Genomic DNA, 15212 nt, shown 5'->3' with positions numbered 1-15212 from the left:
GGCTTGGCCCACCCAATGTACAAAAGGTAGCAGGCTCAAAAAGCCCAGAAAGGAAGCGATAGCAGGCCTTCGGATCAGGACCCCTATAAATTGATAAGAATGTTGGCCTCGCAGTGCCTCGGCAGATGAAAATTAGGGTTTGCTGCAAGTAATATCCGATAGCGCCGCAGCTCAGTCCCGGTTACTAGTTCACTCAAATCTTGCCCAGCATGGCGACTCAGGTTCAGATGAGCAAGAAACGAAAGGTAGCTAGCTCCGATTCCCGATACTTGTTAGTATTGAATTCTTATAATTGCTGAAAAATGATTGAACTTTATGGTTTATTTGACAGTTCGTCGCCGACGGAGTTTTCTTTGCTGAACTGAATGAGGTTCTGACCAGAGAGCTCGCCGAGGATGGTTACTCCGGTGTCGAAGTGAGGGTCACCCCCGTCCGCACTGAGATCATCATTAGAGCCACTCGCACCCAGAATGTTCTCGGTAAATTCTGTTTAATTAATTAATTTTTTTTTTTTTTTTGTTACAAAGATTAATTAAATTTGATTGAACAATTATGAATCAATTTTGAATTAGATTAGAGAATTCGTCGTGTTAATTTTTTGGTATTATACCTAAAAATAGGTGAGAAGGGGAGGAGGATTAGAGAGCTAACCTCTGTAGTACAGAAGAGGTTCAAGTTTCCCGAGGGAAGTGTAGAGCTTTATGCCGAGAAGGTTAACAATAGGGGACTTTGTGCCATTGCGCAGGCCGAGTCCCTCCGGTACAAACTCCTTGGAGGGCTTGCCGTTCGCAGGTATGTTTCTTTTCGCTATTCCTTACTATTATATTTCTTTTCTTTGTTTCTTATTTTGATAATTTGATGTATGTGTGAATGCATTTTCGAAGTCACCTATTCAGCGAGTAGGTTGTGTACTGAGTACCTATGTATCGCGTCTGAGGGTGACTATAGTTGCTAGTGCCATCTATGCTTTGTTAGCTTAGGAATGACTTTCATTCCTGGCTTTGCATTGGATGGTAAATTTTGCAACGTTTTTTTTTTTTTTAATTAAAAAAATCTCGTTTCTGATATGGATTTGAAGATCTTAAATCTTCTTATATAATATGAGATTTGTGTAGAGGCTCATTAGTGAAATAAAATTTTATTGAATTTTAAGTGCTATAATAGAGGAATCTGAGTTCTCACACTACTTTCATGGTTTCTTGGCTTAGGACAGATATTTGGTGAATTTGATGATGTCTAGTTTTGCAACATTTCATTGCACATGAGTCTAGCATTGTTTTGTTGAAATTCCCTTCTGTCTTTGCTTCATAAGCCTTGGGGTTTAAATCAATGCTTAAATAAATCCCTTTTTGGAGTTTGTCAGGCTTCTTGTGCTACTCTCAGGTGCTTGGAGTTTGGAATATTCTCCAACATCCTCTTTGCTTTTTGTTGCTTTTTACAAACATTGTGTGCAAGACCTGATATGATGTTTTTACAGGGCATGCTATGGTGTTTTGAGATTTGTCATGGAGAGTGGCGCAAAAGGATGTGAGGTATGCCATAATGCCTTTATTGTCTTGAATAAACAAAAATATTTTTGTTGTTGAAATCTAAAATTAATATTCCCATTAGGTTATTGTAAGTGGAAAGCTCAGGGCACAACGTGCCAAGTCGATGAAGTTTAAGGATGGCTATATGATATCCTCCGGTCAACCTGTTAATGAGTACATTGACTCCGCTGTTAGGCACGTTCTTCTTAGACAGGTTTGCCTCTTCTCATACTGATGCCCTATTATTTTGAAAAGATAATGATCGTGTGATTTTGACATGGTACAACAACAGGGTGTGCTCGGTATTAAGGTGAAGATCATGCTTGACTGGGATCCCAAGGGGAAGCAGGGACCAATGACCCCTCTCCCTGATTTGGTGACCATCCATACTCCCAAGGAAGAACTCTATACTCCAGCTCCTCCAGCGGCAGCAATCAACATAGATGCACTTCCATCTCCTGTTGCCATTCCTGTTCCTGTTCCAGTAGTTTAATCTGAATTAGGTTGTTCTCACCTTTATGTAGCATCTTTGCAGCAGTTTTTTGTTTCAATGATGAGAGGAAACTTAATGTTTCATATGGTTTGCATATTTGTGTTGCCCGCTTGTTTTATCATTTTAAATGTGGCAAGTGTTGTTAGCATAAATCCTTTCCATGTATGAATTTTATCAATGCAGGCTTTTTCATTTTGAAATGATCAGAAATCTTGATAAAAATTGTCGCCTTGGCTAGTTCCAAATTCTTGGGGAGTGAAATTCAGTCTATTTTTAAGTTTTCAATTCACATTTTCTAGAAAAAAATTTTGTTATCAGTACCAAGCCAAATTTGTGGTCCTAAAGTCATGGGGTAGATTTTGCATATTCAAGTGCTCGATGGTTTCGTTTCAATTAGAAGCAGTGCGTGTATGTAAGAGTACCATTAAGTCCTGTTCGTTACTGGTACGGTCCAGTTCGTACGTGTAATAATTCACTATAGTCCTGATCACCTGGTCAGCAACTGACCAGGGATCATTTGCTCAATCACCGTCCGATTGAAATCGGACGGTTTACAACTCTCTTTTCCTCTCTCATCACTTAGTTGTGAACCGTCCGATTTCAATCGGACGGTGAGTGAGCAAATGATCCCTGGTCAGTTGTCTTAGAAAGAAGAACCGCACTCATCTGCTTGTGTAATTTTGTTGGAGAGAAAATTTAGTTGAACATTGAAATGCATGCATGTTGGTTCCTCCTCAGGCCGCAGGGTCTGAGATTTGGACGAATCAAAAACCGCATTCATTGCCTAATCACATAAACGATACACCGTGCCATTACCTTGATAATAAAATAATAAATGGCCATTAGGGGGAGACCAGACTCAGAGGCAGCTGAAACTGAAAGACACAGACCCAGTCTTGATGAGTGATGACCTAATTCTTTCTCTGCTCATTTTCTGTATTTTCAAGGAACATGCATGATGAGCTTTTTATCTTGACCATCATCAGTAGCCTATTCTTCTAGTGCATATTCGCACTTGGTTACCAGCTGCTTCTTGGTATCTCGGCTTGGGGTATCAGCAGGTCTCTCATATTGCTCATGGAATGGGTGCGTCAGTACTCGCACAGCTCCATTAGCCCAAGAAACAAACAAGAACGAGTATTTAGTTCATTTTGAAGTATTTGCCATGATATATAGTACTTTTCAATTGAATATTTGAATAAGACCTGAAGAACTGAGTTCATTTTCAAGTTATGACAAAAATAAAAATTCATTTTCAAATCCATACCTAGAAATCTTTTTCCCAGCTGGTGTTGTTTCCTATTCGTATTATCTACATATGTAAGCAGCTGCTGCTTTAACACAGGCAGTTATCATCATATATTCATTTATTTCATCATCGATCTATTTATTTTGATCGGTAAATTTTTTTTTTTTTTTGGGGGGTGGGGGGATCTCCTCATCTTCTTCCTCAGTCAAAGTTTTATTTATCTAATTTTAGGGAAATTAGTTTTCATTTCAAATGCCTATACTTTATTAGTTTATTGCCTCCAATAAAAGGTTTTCAATTGATGTAATCTTCTCATCTTCTTTCTCAATTAAAGTTTTATTTGTCTAATTTTAGATCCTAATGCCCAAATTTTATTGGTTTTATTGTCCCCCACTAAATTTTTATTGGGGGCAATAAACTTTTATTTGGGGGAGAAGGCAATAAAAAATTAGTAGGGTAATAAATGTCTCCTATGACTTATGAGATATCCGACAACCTCAATGAAGACCTCCGACAACCACTCCGGTGAAATCAACGAGATTTATGGCAAAGTCCGGCTGCCAGTGACCGTGATCCGGCGACCTTCGATAAGATCCCTACAAAGTTCGGTGACCGGTGAGCGTCATCTGGAAAAATCCCCGATGACTTCTCTCTCTATGTGATAAAGAGGTGAGAGCAAAATAGTCCCAAAAAAAAAAAAAAAACTTAATTGGATATTAGAGAATAAAATGAGACATCTTATGGGTGGTGGTGAAAACTAATAATTAGGTGGAGTAAAGGGGATTAATGTCTCAAAAATTAGGGTAAAGAGGCATTTCCCCTTTTATTTTAGGGGGGTGAAATTTGCACCCTCAAAATTGCAAACCACACCCCCCTTTCATTTTTTTAATAATATTTAATGTCCCTCTTTTTACACTTCCTAAAACGCCCTCAATCAAATTTTCTTTTTTCTTTTTGGTCTTTTCTTCTCTCTCTCCTTCCCGATCTTCACCAAGGTCCTTTCTCTCTCTCTTTATCTCTCGAACAGCAATCACCGTCGTGCCTCACCTCCACCACCATTGCACTCACGGGTCTCCGATGACTCGAACCTAGCTTCCACGTCGACCGGCGAGGCAGGCAAGCCACTCACGCGCCGACACCGGTAATACCAAGATCTGATTTGGGCACCCAAATTTGGGGTACACATAGCTCTCTCTCTTTCCCTCCCTCCTCCAGCGTTTTCTCCGACGCAATATGGTCACACCTACAACTCCTCTCTTCTTGATTAATCACACATACAAGTCACATAGTTCAATTTCTCTAAACCGAGATGAAGAGACGAGAGAGAGAATTTCTCTCTGCTTGGTTGACTAGACGGCCCAGACCCATTCTTCAATCCGGCTTCGAACCAAGGCCGAAACTCACTCCAGTTTCAAGGCGTGAACGGCTGGAACACTGTCCTCACCGGCGTCACTGTTCCACCACAATCAGAGCTCCACTAGCAGAACACTAACTGATTTTTGGGCAGCACCCAAACACTCTCTCTACACCCAAAACTAATCACCTGCAATTCCTTCCCTCTGATCGATCACATTTACAGGAATCAAACCGGCCTCCAGTTTCGTCTTGGAAAAATTTGGAGACCCAGGGACTTCGACCTGCTTCTAAGGTGTATTAGCTCCATCGGAGAGGATTCACGCGCCCACGCGCCACCACTACAGACATTCAATTGAAGTCCCAGACTTGGGGTCCCCAACAAACTCTCCAAGTTCGGGAAGTGCAGAATCTCGGACTCGGGTCCCAAAGGTCAAAGCCACAGCCGAACCCAGTGATCTCACTCTTGGTCTCGGTGTCTTACTGATAACCTCGCTCTCTCTCCTGATAACCAGTGGAGGTGGATAATTTTGGTTGTAGAGAGCAGTGTGTGTGTGTGAGAGAGAGACATGACCTTGGTGAAGATCGGGAAGGAGAGAGAGAAGAAAAGACCAAAAAGAAAAAAGAAAATCTGACTGAGGGCTTTTTTTTTTTTTTTTTGAAACGGCGTTTTAGGAAGTGTAAAAAGAGGGATATGAAATATTATTAAAAAAATGAAAGGGGGGTGTGGTTTGCAATTTTGGTGGTGAAGATCGGGAAGAAGAGAGAGAAGAAAAGACCAAAAAGAAAAAAAAAAATCTGACTGAGGGCGTTTTTTTTTTTTTTTGAAACGGCGTTTTAGGAAGTGTAAAAAGAGGGATATGAAATATTATTAAAAAAATGAAAGGAGGTGTGGTTTGCATTATCTATAGCATTATCTGTGATGAGAGATTAACTTATAGTAATCATACTTTTGGATCTATCCCAATGACTTGGCATTAGACATTGAGCCTCTTTCTGTCCGAGGAAATTAAGCTTTTGGAAACCTCATCAAGTTGGCACATCGTGCGTAGGTCAGCTTCCACTAAGAGCACGTGTGCAATTGAGACAATTCGACGGCAGGTCACTCGAGAACCCTAGCACTTTTCACGACAAACACATTGAGAGCAAAAAGGATGTTGGAGCACCAATGCACCCACAATACCAGAAGTGATCGATAAAAGATTCAAAATTGACAGTGGAGTTTGTCCTCAATCCCATTTTGTTTATTTCATAATCCAAACGGGGGAAAATAAACTTGCAGACGGATTGGATAGTACTCGCTGTAGTGGGGAGCACCAAGCACGCCTGATGTGCTTGAAATTATGCAGGATTTGAAGGACCTATATAAATAGATGAATGCATGCGCTTACAATTAAGTATTATTTTTTATAACATTTTCTGAGAATTTCATTATGGAATATTTGGATGATTCAATATTGCCGTCTCTTGAAATGAAATCAAAGAATATTCCAATTGCATTATGTTGGATATTTGATTTGTCTTCAGTAATTAAACAAGTAGGGTTCATACGGCTTGTAAGTTGTAACTCTAGTTTTGTGCATGCTTAATGCCCTACTTAATTATTAGTACTCATGATCATAATTTTAACTCTCTAACTCTCTCAACATTTCCCGATCAAAAAAAAAAAAAAACCTCTCTCAACATTTTTTTCTAAGCGAATAGTGAGTATGTTAAAATTAAATATGTATCCCAATAAAAATGATAAAATAACATGATCCCAATAATATATATATATATATATATATATATATATATAAACACACACGATGCTTTTTACTTTCTATTCAATTAGTCATCAACGGTTAAAAATTTCAATCTATATGATGTTTCTCTCCCTCTCTTAGTATCATGTGTGTGTGTACGAATACATAATGTCTTGTAATGAAGTTAAACTTACACATGTTAGAAGATACCATGTTAAACAGCGACAAGCGTGGCCCGTGGCCCACCATTGTACCGATACTGTCCCAACTTAACCACCCGTTAGGTGTTGGGTTTTTGTTGGGTTTTAATCACAAAAGGCCTCGGTACAATTGGGTGAGATCCATCCACTTATAAGTTATATTTTTATTTGTCACTTTTCCAATATGGGATATTTCATCTCCAACACACATATATCTATAATGTTATACAGATTTCAGATATCTCAAACTTAAACGTCATAATAATAGTAATAGATTATATGAATGGAACGACACTGAATGGTGAAATTGGTGATCATTATCTGTTGGAAACTTTTAATTATAAACATTAGTATTGACCTAATGTTTTTCCCCATTAGAAAATGATTTAAAAAGGCTACAAAAGGCTTTGACTTTGTATGGGAGCCACGTACATATGAAAGAGAGGTATTGACGTAACAAGGACATCACCTTTTAAATACAGCCTCTAAAAATGATTGTGAGCCGCCCTTAAATTGAACAAAGACCAACAATGCCCTATGTGATTAATTTTAGAATATTGTTTTCCTTTTGTGGCCTTGTCTCCCCATTAAGGGGTTTCAACCCTAATCCAAGAGCTGGCTTATGACCATTTTGTCCCCTTTGTGCTCTTATATTAGTTACTTGTATGGGTCTTTCTAAATAGCCGGCAAATATCTAAATAAACCCAGCAGTAAAAAAAAAGTCATTTAATTTCCAGTTTTACCCCATATTGTCCATATTGCACCCAGCACTGAAAGCAAGTGTCCTCCACTCCTCATCCCCACTACCTCTTCATCAGATTTCTCCGACCTCCAACCTTGATATTTCCCTAATTCGTCTGATGCAATTCTCAATTCCTTCAGTTATTACAGATTCTTTTTCTTTTTTCAATTGTCCAACTGAGAATTTATATATCCATCAAGAAAACCAAGTTCTTTCTAGGATGGTTCATCTAACTGTAGAATTTTCATTTAGATATTGAGGATTTCAACAATTGGAACACTGGGTCATGGGTTTCTTGTCCAGCAGAAGTGATCATATCCTGCTGGGTTATGAGACAAATTGAAGGCTCTAACCTGCAAGTGCTGTAATCCAGATTCAAAGCCTTATTACTTGAGATTTAAGCTCCGGCGGAAATCGTCGACATCGTGATTCGATTGTATAATGAGTAATTGAAAGAGGCATGTTCTTCCCCATAAGGAACTCTCTTGATCTTCTCTTACATTAAGAAAAGCAACCAAACATTTTAGAATTTCCAGAATCGGGATTTGAGTCAATGATTTGATCAAATGTGAGAGAAATCGGAACCTGAGAGAGATATCAGTGCTGGGTTTTCTAAGGATAAAGTTGGAAATTTAAGGGTAAATTTTTTACTACTGGGTGTATAAAGAGATTTGTTGGGTACATTTAGCAAAACCCTACTTGTATTTATATTGTTTCTGTATCTTGTCAAAGGAAGCAAAAGTCGAATATGAATTGGGTTAGAGGGAGAAAATTTTCTTCTCTCAACAATTTTTGTCCCAAGTGATCATCTCTTTTGTGATTTTTATGTCACCTGATACAAACGTGTGTCAGGTGACATAAACATCTATTAAAATGTTAAAAATAACTCTAGACTTGTCACACCTCCATAACATCTAACATGAAAAATTAATATTAGAACTAGTTTATCACTCCATTTGTACGTATCTGCTCTCTGATTATTTAGAAAGCACTTACAATGGGGATTCTTCGTGTAAGCAATGATCTCATGATCTCTACTAGGCTTGAAGCATATTGAACCAAAAGACCTCCTAGTTGAGTGACATATGGCGCATAACGATGGTCTGCGGTTTGTAGGGAAAATACAATATTATGCAAAACCCTAATGACAGTAACACCATTAAAATTGTTTTAAGCTTTATATTGAATGGAGAGTGTACTAGTGTAGGATGGCATGACATTAATTATTATGTAGTGTTAGGAAGGAGATTGTTTCCTTTTTTGTTAATTAAAAATTGTAGGGTAGGGTTCGATTAGAATACTTGATATGATGTGATAGAAGAATTTAGTTAAAAGATGATGAGTGAAAATTTGATGATAATTGACATGAAATATTTATCTACTGAGTTATTATACTGGTAAACAATTGTACATTAAAAAAATTAATTTTGGATTGAGATTTGTCTTTACATCTGTAGCATTACGTACTCTTTTCATCCTTGTTTTATCTACCTTCAATCAAGTTTGCAATAGTTACCTCACCTGAATTTCATTAGAATGGAACTCCAATCAAGTCGAGGGCGGGCTTACTAGCATCTTGGCATAGTTTGAAGCTAGGGAAATGGGTGATTTGGTCATTTTGAGGTATAGCACGCATGAAAGAAAACATCATGCACAGAAAGGGAAGGCAAGCAAAACACTAATTTATTTGGTCAGCTATTGAGATGATGAGCATTGGTCGAGGATCGAGCTACTGAGGTTTTATGGAGAAATGTATGTGACATTGTATAGTGGGCATTCCACGAAACCAAAGATGGCTTCTTCTCCTTCGTCCTCATCTTCATCTGAGTGGAGTCACCCCACGCGAGCTCGCACGAGCCCTTCTCGATCCTCCTGCCCAGCCTTCCCTCTCTACCTTCCCCCACCGCACCAAAATCAACCTTTAGTAGTGATGTGGGGACCCACAATCAAATCCCACTTCTGTGGGGTCCCATGTATCCCTTCTCCTTCCTTCTGCTAGTCTAGGGCATGCACTAATGGGACATGCTAATCCTCCACTAGCCAGAGCGGCAAAGCCAGGCCAACTTTGTGTTTCTGATCAAGTACCGAGACCTTTACAGCGCCTTACTATCGACATCGCATTCTACTTGTATATTTTATAGAAAGATTGCAAACCCAGAACCTCAATTGCAACCTAGATACTTTCCCCGCATTCATACTGTAGCATCATACCACGTGTAACTTATAAGTGTCCTAGGGTTTCCACCATTAATAGGGATCTTGTGATCATCTATGATGAAATCAGCTGCTCCATTATTCTATTCAAATTCTGTCTCCTCAACGTGATTGGTCTAAAGAGATTAAAAAAATATTTTCTTAATCTTTTATTTTATTTTTTAATTTCTGTAGATCAATCATATTGAGAAGACAGAATTGAGATTTTCAGATTTATGAAACAGCTGATTTCATCCCGTGATCATCCATATCTACCTCATCAAGCTCTGGGTAGACTTCATATCAGGCGTGCGCCGCGTGCGACCCAACTCGCACACGCATCATCGTCAACCTCAAAACCTCGTCTACCAAGATATTTCGATCTGTATATATCAAGTTCCAATACCTTCATTCCTTCTCTATGATTTTTGACTGCAGACTTAATTGGACTACCACTTTCACTTTAATACAATCAAACTAATTGACAACAGTGATAATAGTGACAAAGTATAGTAAACACAGCAGGTTGATTTATCTTCTTTTTCATAATTAGAACCTTTTTGGCATGGTTTACACACTAATTCTGTTAGACGGAAGTGAGGCAGAAAGTTGGTGGTATCATCCTCTAGCCGATAAAACCATCATTACCCGTGCTAACGATCAATTATACATTTTGATCACATGCACTCCTAGTTTATTAGTAACAGTGTCAACTGTCAAGTGTAAGGAAATTTGTTTTATTTTTCATCTTACTTTATTGTTGCCACCAGAGATCAAATCTCAGTTAGTGCCACTATATATACCAGTGTACAACCCCTCTCATATGTACTCACACTAGCTTGCCTTCCTCAAGCCTTCCTGATAGTCCTAGCTCATTTGCTAGCTTCTCCCTCTTCTTCTTCGTTGGTTTATCTGTGCCAATTAATCACAATGGGAGAGGCTGTTGAGTTTTTCCATCTAAACGGTTTCTTGTCATCAAAATTTGATCGTCATGACGAAGTACTCATCAACAATAACGTTAACGGTAACATTAACCATGAAGATATAGATGGTTCTGGCAGCTGGTACGAAGAGACCATTGACGATGATCTGAAATGGTCATTTGCTCTTAATGGGTTCGTAAACTTTATCATGACATATCTCTTCAATCCTAGTTATAGTCATTGTTTTTCTCTAGCTTATTTCGTTCTTTTTTGTTGGGTTTCTTTTGTCATCTCTGCATATGAATATCTACTCAGTGTTCTGCACAAGGGGGTGAGCGAGTATCAGGAGATAGTTTTACTGGATACCAAGCGTTTTGGCAAGGTTTGCACGTTTTACTTAGTAATTTGCTCAAATTATCAAAATGGATGGAAGGTCATATCAAATTAATTTATCTAAAAAAAAATACAGATATAGAATTATATACATACATACAGAATAATTTGTGCATATATGCAGGTATTGGTGATTGATGGGAAGATGCAGAGTGCAGAAGTGGACGAGTTTATATATCATGAATGCTTAATACATCCTGCCCTTTTATCTCACCCAAAGTCCGTAATGTTACATTCCTTTTCCATTTGTTAATACTCAAGATATAAGTATGTATATACTTATATTAGTATATATAATGTTCTGCAGGCCTAAGAATGTGTTCATTATGGGAGGTGGGGAAGGGTCAGCTGCAAGAGAAGCCCTTAGGCACAAATTACTTGACAAAGTGGTTATGTGTGACATAGATCAGGTAACTAATCAATATTATGCTCGAATCAAATTATCTAACACTTCTGTCAACAGTTCAACAGTTTGTTGAATAGAAATGTCTTACCTATGAGACCTAAATGTTAGTTTTCCGTAAAATACTGTAAAACTATCAACTATCAGCACATACACTTATTTATTACTTGTATATATGCTTCCTCAGACGAATAAAAAACACTAATATTTGCTTACCAAAAAAAAAAAAAACACTAATATTTGGGCCAATTGTAATTATTCCGGCCAGGAGGTGGTTGATTTCTGTCGCAGGCATTTGACAGTGAACCAAAAGGCCTTTGCTCACAATAAGCTTAACCTTGTTATCAATGATGCCAAGTAAGTTCAAAGCTCTGTTTTTTTTTGTTGACGGGCTGCAAACTAAAGCCTCATTAAGTTGCGAATTATCTGTAATCAGACTAGAAAAAAGATACCAACCTAGCTCAGGCAGGACTGGTCTGAACTTATAATTGGTATAATGATCATATGATAGATTGTTCTATGGTTGTAACTATGAGCATAAAACTTATAAGCATGTTTGTTATGAAAGGGCTGAATTGGATAAGAGCTGTGAAAAATTCGACATCATAGTGGGAGATTTAGCAGACCCAGTTGAAGGAGGGCCTTGCTATCAGCTTTACACAAAATCCTTCTATGAGAAAATTCTCAAACCCAAGCTTAATCATGGGGGCATTTTTGTGACCCAGGTACGAGCATGTAATATTGTCACACACCCCTTTTATACTTTCAAAAATATCCTCAATCAACTTGTTTTTACCATTTTACAGCTATGAACTTACTGTCAAGTACTTAATTTGCATTTACATGTAGGCTGGACCAGCAGGCATTTTCACCCACAAAGAGGTCTTCACCTCTATATTCAACACCATCAAACAGGTCTTCAAGTGTAAGTCTCCCATCTTATACTGTTCAACTTAGAAAGTTAGCTCATGCATGTTCAGTGGTCTTGAATTAGAGGTTTCGAACTCATTCGACCAGGAGGTCAGAGAAAAGTTAACAATGTATATGGAGCTAAATTTATTTTCACTTGTATTGTGCAGACGTTGTGGTTTATGCAGCTCACATACCTTCTTTTGCCGATACATGGGGATGGGTCATGGTATGTAAACTAAAGCTTGATTTGATCAAATTGCAAAAATGGTACCATCACTTTTACTAGATCGGTTAAGTGACTACTTTATGGATGTCCTAAATTCCAATAATTTAGGCCTCGGATGAACCTTTCTCTATGAATGCTGAGAAAATGGACAGAAGGATCGAGGAAAGAATTGACGGGGAGTTAAACTACTTGAATGGTGCTCTGTTCATGTCCTCTGCAACCATGAACAAAACTGTTTCTTCATCGTAAGACCAGCGTTCTTTCCTAATTCCTCTTCTAACTATTATAATTAAATGCCATCTTCGATCTGGTGCTTATATAAACGCATTTCAGGTTGTTGAAAGAAACTCATGTCTACACTGAAGAAGATGCTAGGTTTATTCATGGACATGGGGTCGCTTACCGCAACTAGTTGCAGTCTCAAGAGTCTACACAGGTTGGGGGAATTGCTGTACAGCAAACAAAATTGCAGAATGCATGGAAACTACTTAAACAGTCATTAATTTTGTCTACCCAAAAAAAAAAAAAAAAAAAAAAAGGAAAAAAAATCAGCAATTGTTTGAAGCATTTGGTTTTAGTTTGGCAGAAGCTATGTTAGCTTCATTGGGTTGTTCATAGGATTCAAGGTGAGACTTTGGCTATGCTTAGTTTATCTTTTATGAATGAAACATGAGGCATTCCTCCACTTCCTTACTCTGGTCTCTCTGGCAATCTCTCATCTAATTTGTTGAACAATCAAATTTCACTTTATTGGAAACAGAGTTGCGCAATACATATATGAGTTAACAGAGTCTGAGCACAATACTAATTAATTACATAAGCTTAAACAAGAAGGTACAACATGAAGAAGAGAAAAGGCAGAAAATTCAGTTAAGAATTCAACCTCTTCTTTTAAACTCTCTTAACTGGATCAAAGTTGGAGACACCAATAACAGCTCCAAGAATTGCTACAAGCACAACTCCTCCAGCTGCAATGCTAAGCAAAAAGTTGTTGAGAGATGGGGTAACGCCGGCCCCGGCCGCCTCAGCCACCTCAGGTATCACCATGGAAGCTGTCAATGCAGCTGCTGTGAGGCCTGTGACTGCCTTCTCTTTCAAAGAGGCCTGCACTTTGAGCATGTCTGTGGACGACTTTGGCTTCACAAACACAGCCTTGTTTGGTTGCCCAACTGGGATTATAGACTTCAACAATGAACTTGACTGGTTTGTTCTGTTTTGGGTGGCAGACATAATTGGCATAGCCATTGAAACAGAAGCCATTTCTTGTGTTGCTAACTGGGTCTCTCTTAGTTTGCCAGAGTATACAATGCACTAGGTGTTGTTATTTTGGGTTCAGAACTCAGATATGGAATGAATGGGAGGTATAGATTAGAGATTTTTTTTGCTGACGTTTCGCTTCAGCATTATCCTATGTGGCAAATTCTACACCTGGGGTTGAAGGATAAGCTTATCCCCCCAGATTACCATCCACTAGTTTCTCTTTGTTGAGAAAGCATGCTTGGGCACTTGAGAATCACACGTCGCACTTTCCTTGTTATTGTTCAAAAGAAAAAAAAAAGCCACCAGAGAACTACATAATCATGCATGGCCCAGAGAACTACATAATCATGCATGGTTCGGTCCAAAGAGGAAAGTCCATATATTTTGACCATTCTCATTTTCTTGCCTTCTGGCCCAAATGAAGAATTGTAATATTAACACTGAAAAACATGAGAAGTGTTGTAAATGTAAGCAAAAGTGTTTCAGAAAAAGAGAGAGTTTGGACGCATGGAGATAGAGTGTGTCTATTCATCTCACCATGAGGGGGTTTATATAGGAGTACATGATGTATACAAATAGACAACGTTTAATTACTCCTATTCACAATCCTATCAATCACTAATCTATAGTGAAATGCATATATGACTCTCCATCTATTTACATGATATTAGCCATAACTATTTACAACACTCCCCATTGGATATTTCATGTCAATAGTATTGCCTAGGCTGAGCGCTTCTAAGTTGCCTCGTCAAAAACATTGCCAAGTAATAAAAACCCTGTGGGAGAAAAACAACCTTGGTCGAAGGAGAAAAAGAGCACAACGCGCGTGAATGTGGAGTAGTCGTATCACAACAGAGATACGTGAAGTCTTCTTATCAGCATCATAAATAGATAGTATGTCTACGAGAGGTATGCATTAGAGTTGCTACACCAAAACCTTGCCCGGTAAACCTAGTGGGAGAAACCCGTGGTCGAATGGAAAAGATGAGCAAATGCATATATGTCAAATCAAAGCATCTTCAGGATGTAGTATAAGTGGGGTGACCATGCCAAAGATGTGCCTCGTCAAAACCTTGCCAGGTAACAAAACCCAGTGGGACAAAAATAACCCTGGACGAAGGACGAAAATAGTACACGATGGTCAAGTGGGTATGCTTCAGGATACTCCCCTTGATTTCGACTCCCCCTCAAAATTACATGTTAGGTAATTCAGATAGTTTACGTAGACCAATACCTTGAACATGCTTCTGGAATGTAGACTTTGGTAGTGACTTGGTAAAGAGATCTGCACGATTGTCTTCAGATCGAATCTGTTTGACTTCAATCTTCTGATGCTCATGTTGTTGCTGATTGAAGAAGAATTTCGGTGCAATATATTTGGTGTTGTCTCCTTTGATGAGACCCGTCTTCATTTGCTTAATACAAGCAACATTATCTTCGTGGATAATGGTTGGTTCATCAGTGGTGGAATGCAGTCCACATATGCTTCGAACATGCTTTGTAACGGCTCTTAGCCATGTACATTCACATACTGCTTCTTGAAGAGCTAGTATCTCAGCATGATTTGAAGAGGTAGCAACAAGTGTCT

At 38.5% G+C, this 15212-nt stretch overlaps 3 protein-coding genes across 3 annotated transcripts; 2 read left to right on the top strand and 1 right to left on the bottom strand.

Annotated features, from left to right (window-relative positions):
• Positions 1-84: 84 nt before the first annotated feature.
• Positions 85-2118, top strand: LOC133738472 (small ribosomal subunit protein uS3y-like). Its single transcript, XM_062166027.1, has 6 exons — positions 85-245; positions 332-479; positions 621-792; positions 1478-1532; positions 1612-1743; positions 1822-2118. Exons 1-6 carry the CDS (start codon positions 210-212, stop codon positions 2020-2022), a joined length of 744 nt encoding a protein of 247 aa, XP_062022011.1. The 5' UTR covers positions 85-209; the 3' UTR covers positions 2023-2118.
• Positions 2119-10322: 8204 nt separating this feature from the next.
• LOC133739918 (thermospermine synthase ACAULIS5) lies at positions 10323-13046 on the top strand. Its single transcript, XM_062167733.1, has 10 exons — positions 10323-10619; positions 10743-10809; positions 10945-11039; positions 11128-11230; positions 11492-11580; positions 11792-11948; positions 12073-12148; positions 12303-12361; positions 12470-12606; positions 12695-13046. Exons 1-10 carry the CDS (start codon positions 10435-10437, stop codon positions 12771-12773), a joined length of 1047 nt encoding a protein of 348 aa, XP_062023717.1. The 5' UTR covers positions 10323-10434; the 3' UTR covers positions 12774-13046.
• Positions 13047-13084: 38 nt separating this feature from the next.
• LOC133739919 (uncharacterized) lies at positions 13085-13710 on the bottom strand. The gene has a single exon (XM_062167734.1). The coding sequence runs from the start codon at positions 13619-13621 to the stop codon at positions 13253-13255; it is 369 nt and encodes a 122-aa protein (XP_062023718.1). The 5' UTR covers positions 13622-13710; the 3' UTR covers positions 13085-13252.
• Between the last annotated feature and the right edge of the window lie 1502 nt (positions 13711-15212).

Source organism: Rosa rugosa, chromosome 3 (genome assembly GCF_958449725.1).
Source record: "Rosa rugosa chromosome 3, drRosRugo1.1, whole genome shotgun sequence".
Classification (NCBI taxonomy): domain Eukaryota; kingdom Viridiplantae; phylum Streptophyta; class Magnoliopsida; order Rosales; family Rosaceae; genus Rosa; species Rosa rugosa.
The sequence above is the reverse complement of the archived record's forward strand: the minus strand, read 5'-3'. Positions and strand labels throughout refer to the sequence as shown.

Bases quoted from the DNA above. Each gene is read 5' to 3' on its own strand.
- LOC133738472 (XM_062166027.1), top strand. From the start codon at position 210: ATGGCGACTCAGGTTCAGATGAGCAAGAAACGAAAG. The intron at 480-620 runs GTAAATTCTGTT...ACCTAAAAATAG, and splicing joins TCGCACCCAGAATGTTCTCG to GTGAGAAGGGGAGGAGGATT. The intron at 793-1,477 runs GTATGTTTCTTT...ATGTTTTTACAG, and splicing joins GGAGGGCTTGCCGTTCGCAG to GGCATGCTATGGTGTTTTGA.
- LOC133739918 (XM_062167733.1), top strand. From the start codon at position 10,435: ATGGGAGAGGCTGTTGAGTTTTTCCATCTAAACGGTTTCTTGTCATCA. The intron at 10,810-10,944 runs GTTTGCACGTTT...GCATATATGCAG, and splicing joins ATACCAAGCGTTTTGGCAAG to GTATTGGTGATTGATGGGAA. The intron at 12,149-12,302 runs GTAAGTCTCCCA...TGTATTGTGCAG, and splicing joins CATCAAACAGGTCTTCAAGT to ACGTTGTGGTTTATGCAGCT.
- LOC133739919 (XM_062167734.1), bottom strand. From the start codon at position 13,621: ATGGCTTCTGTTTCAATGGCTATGCCAATTATGTCTGCCACCCAAAAC.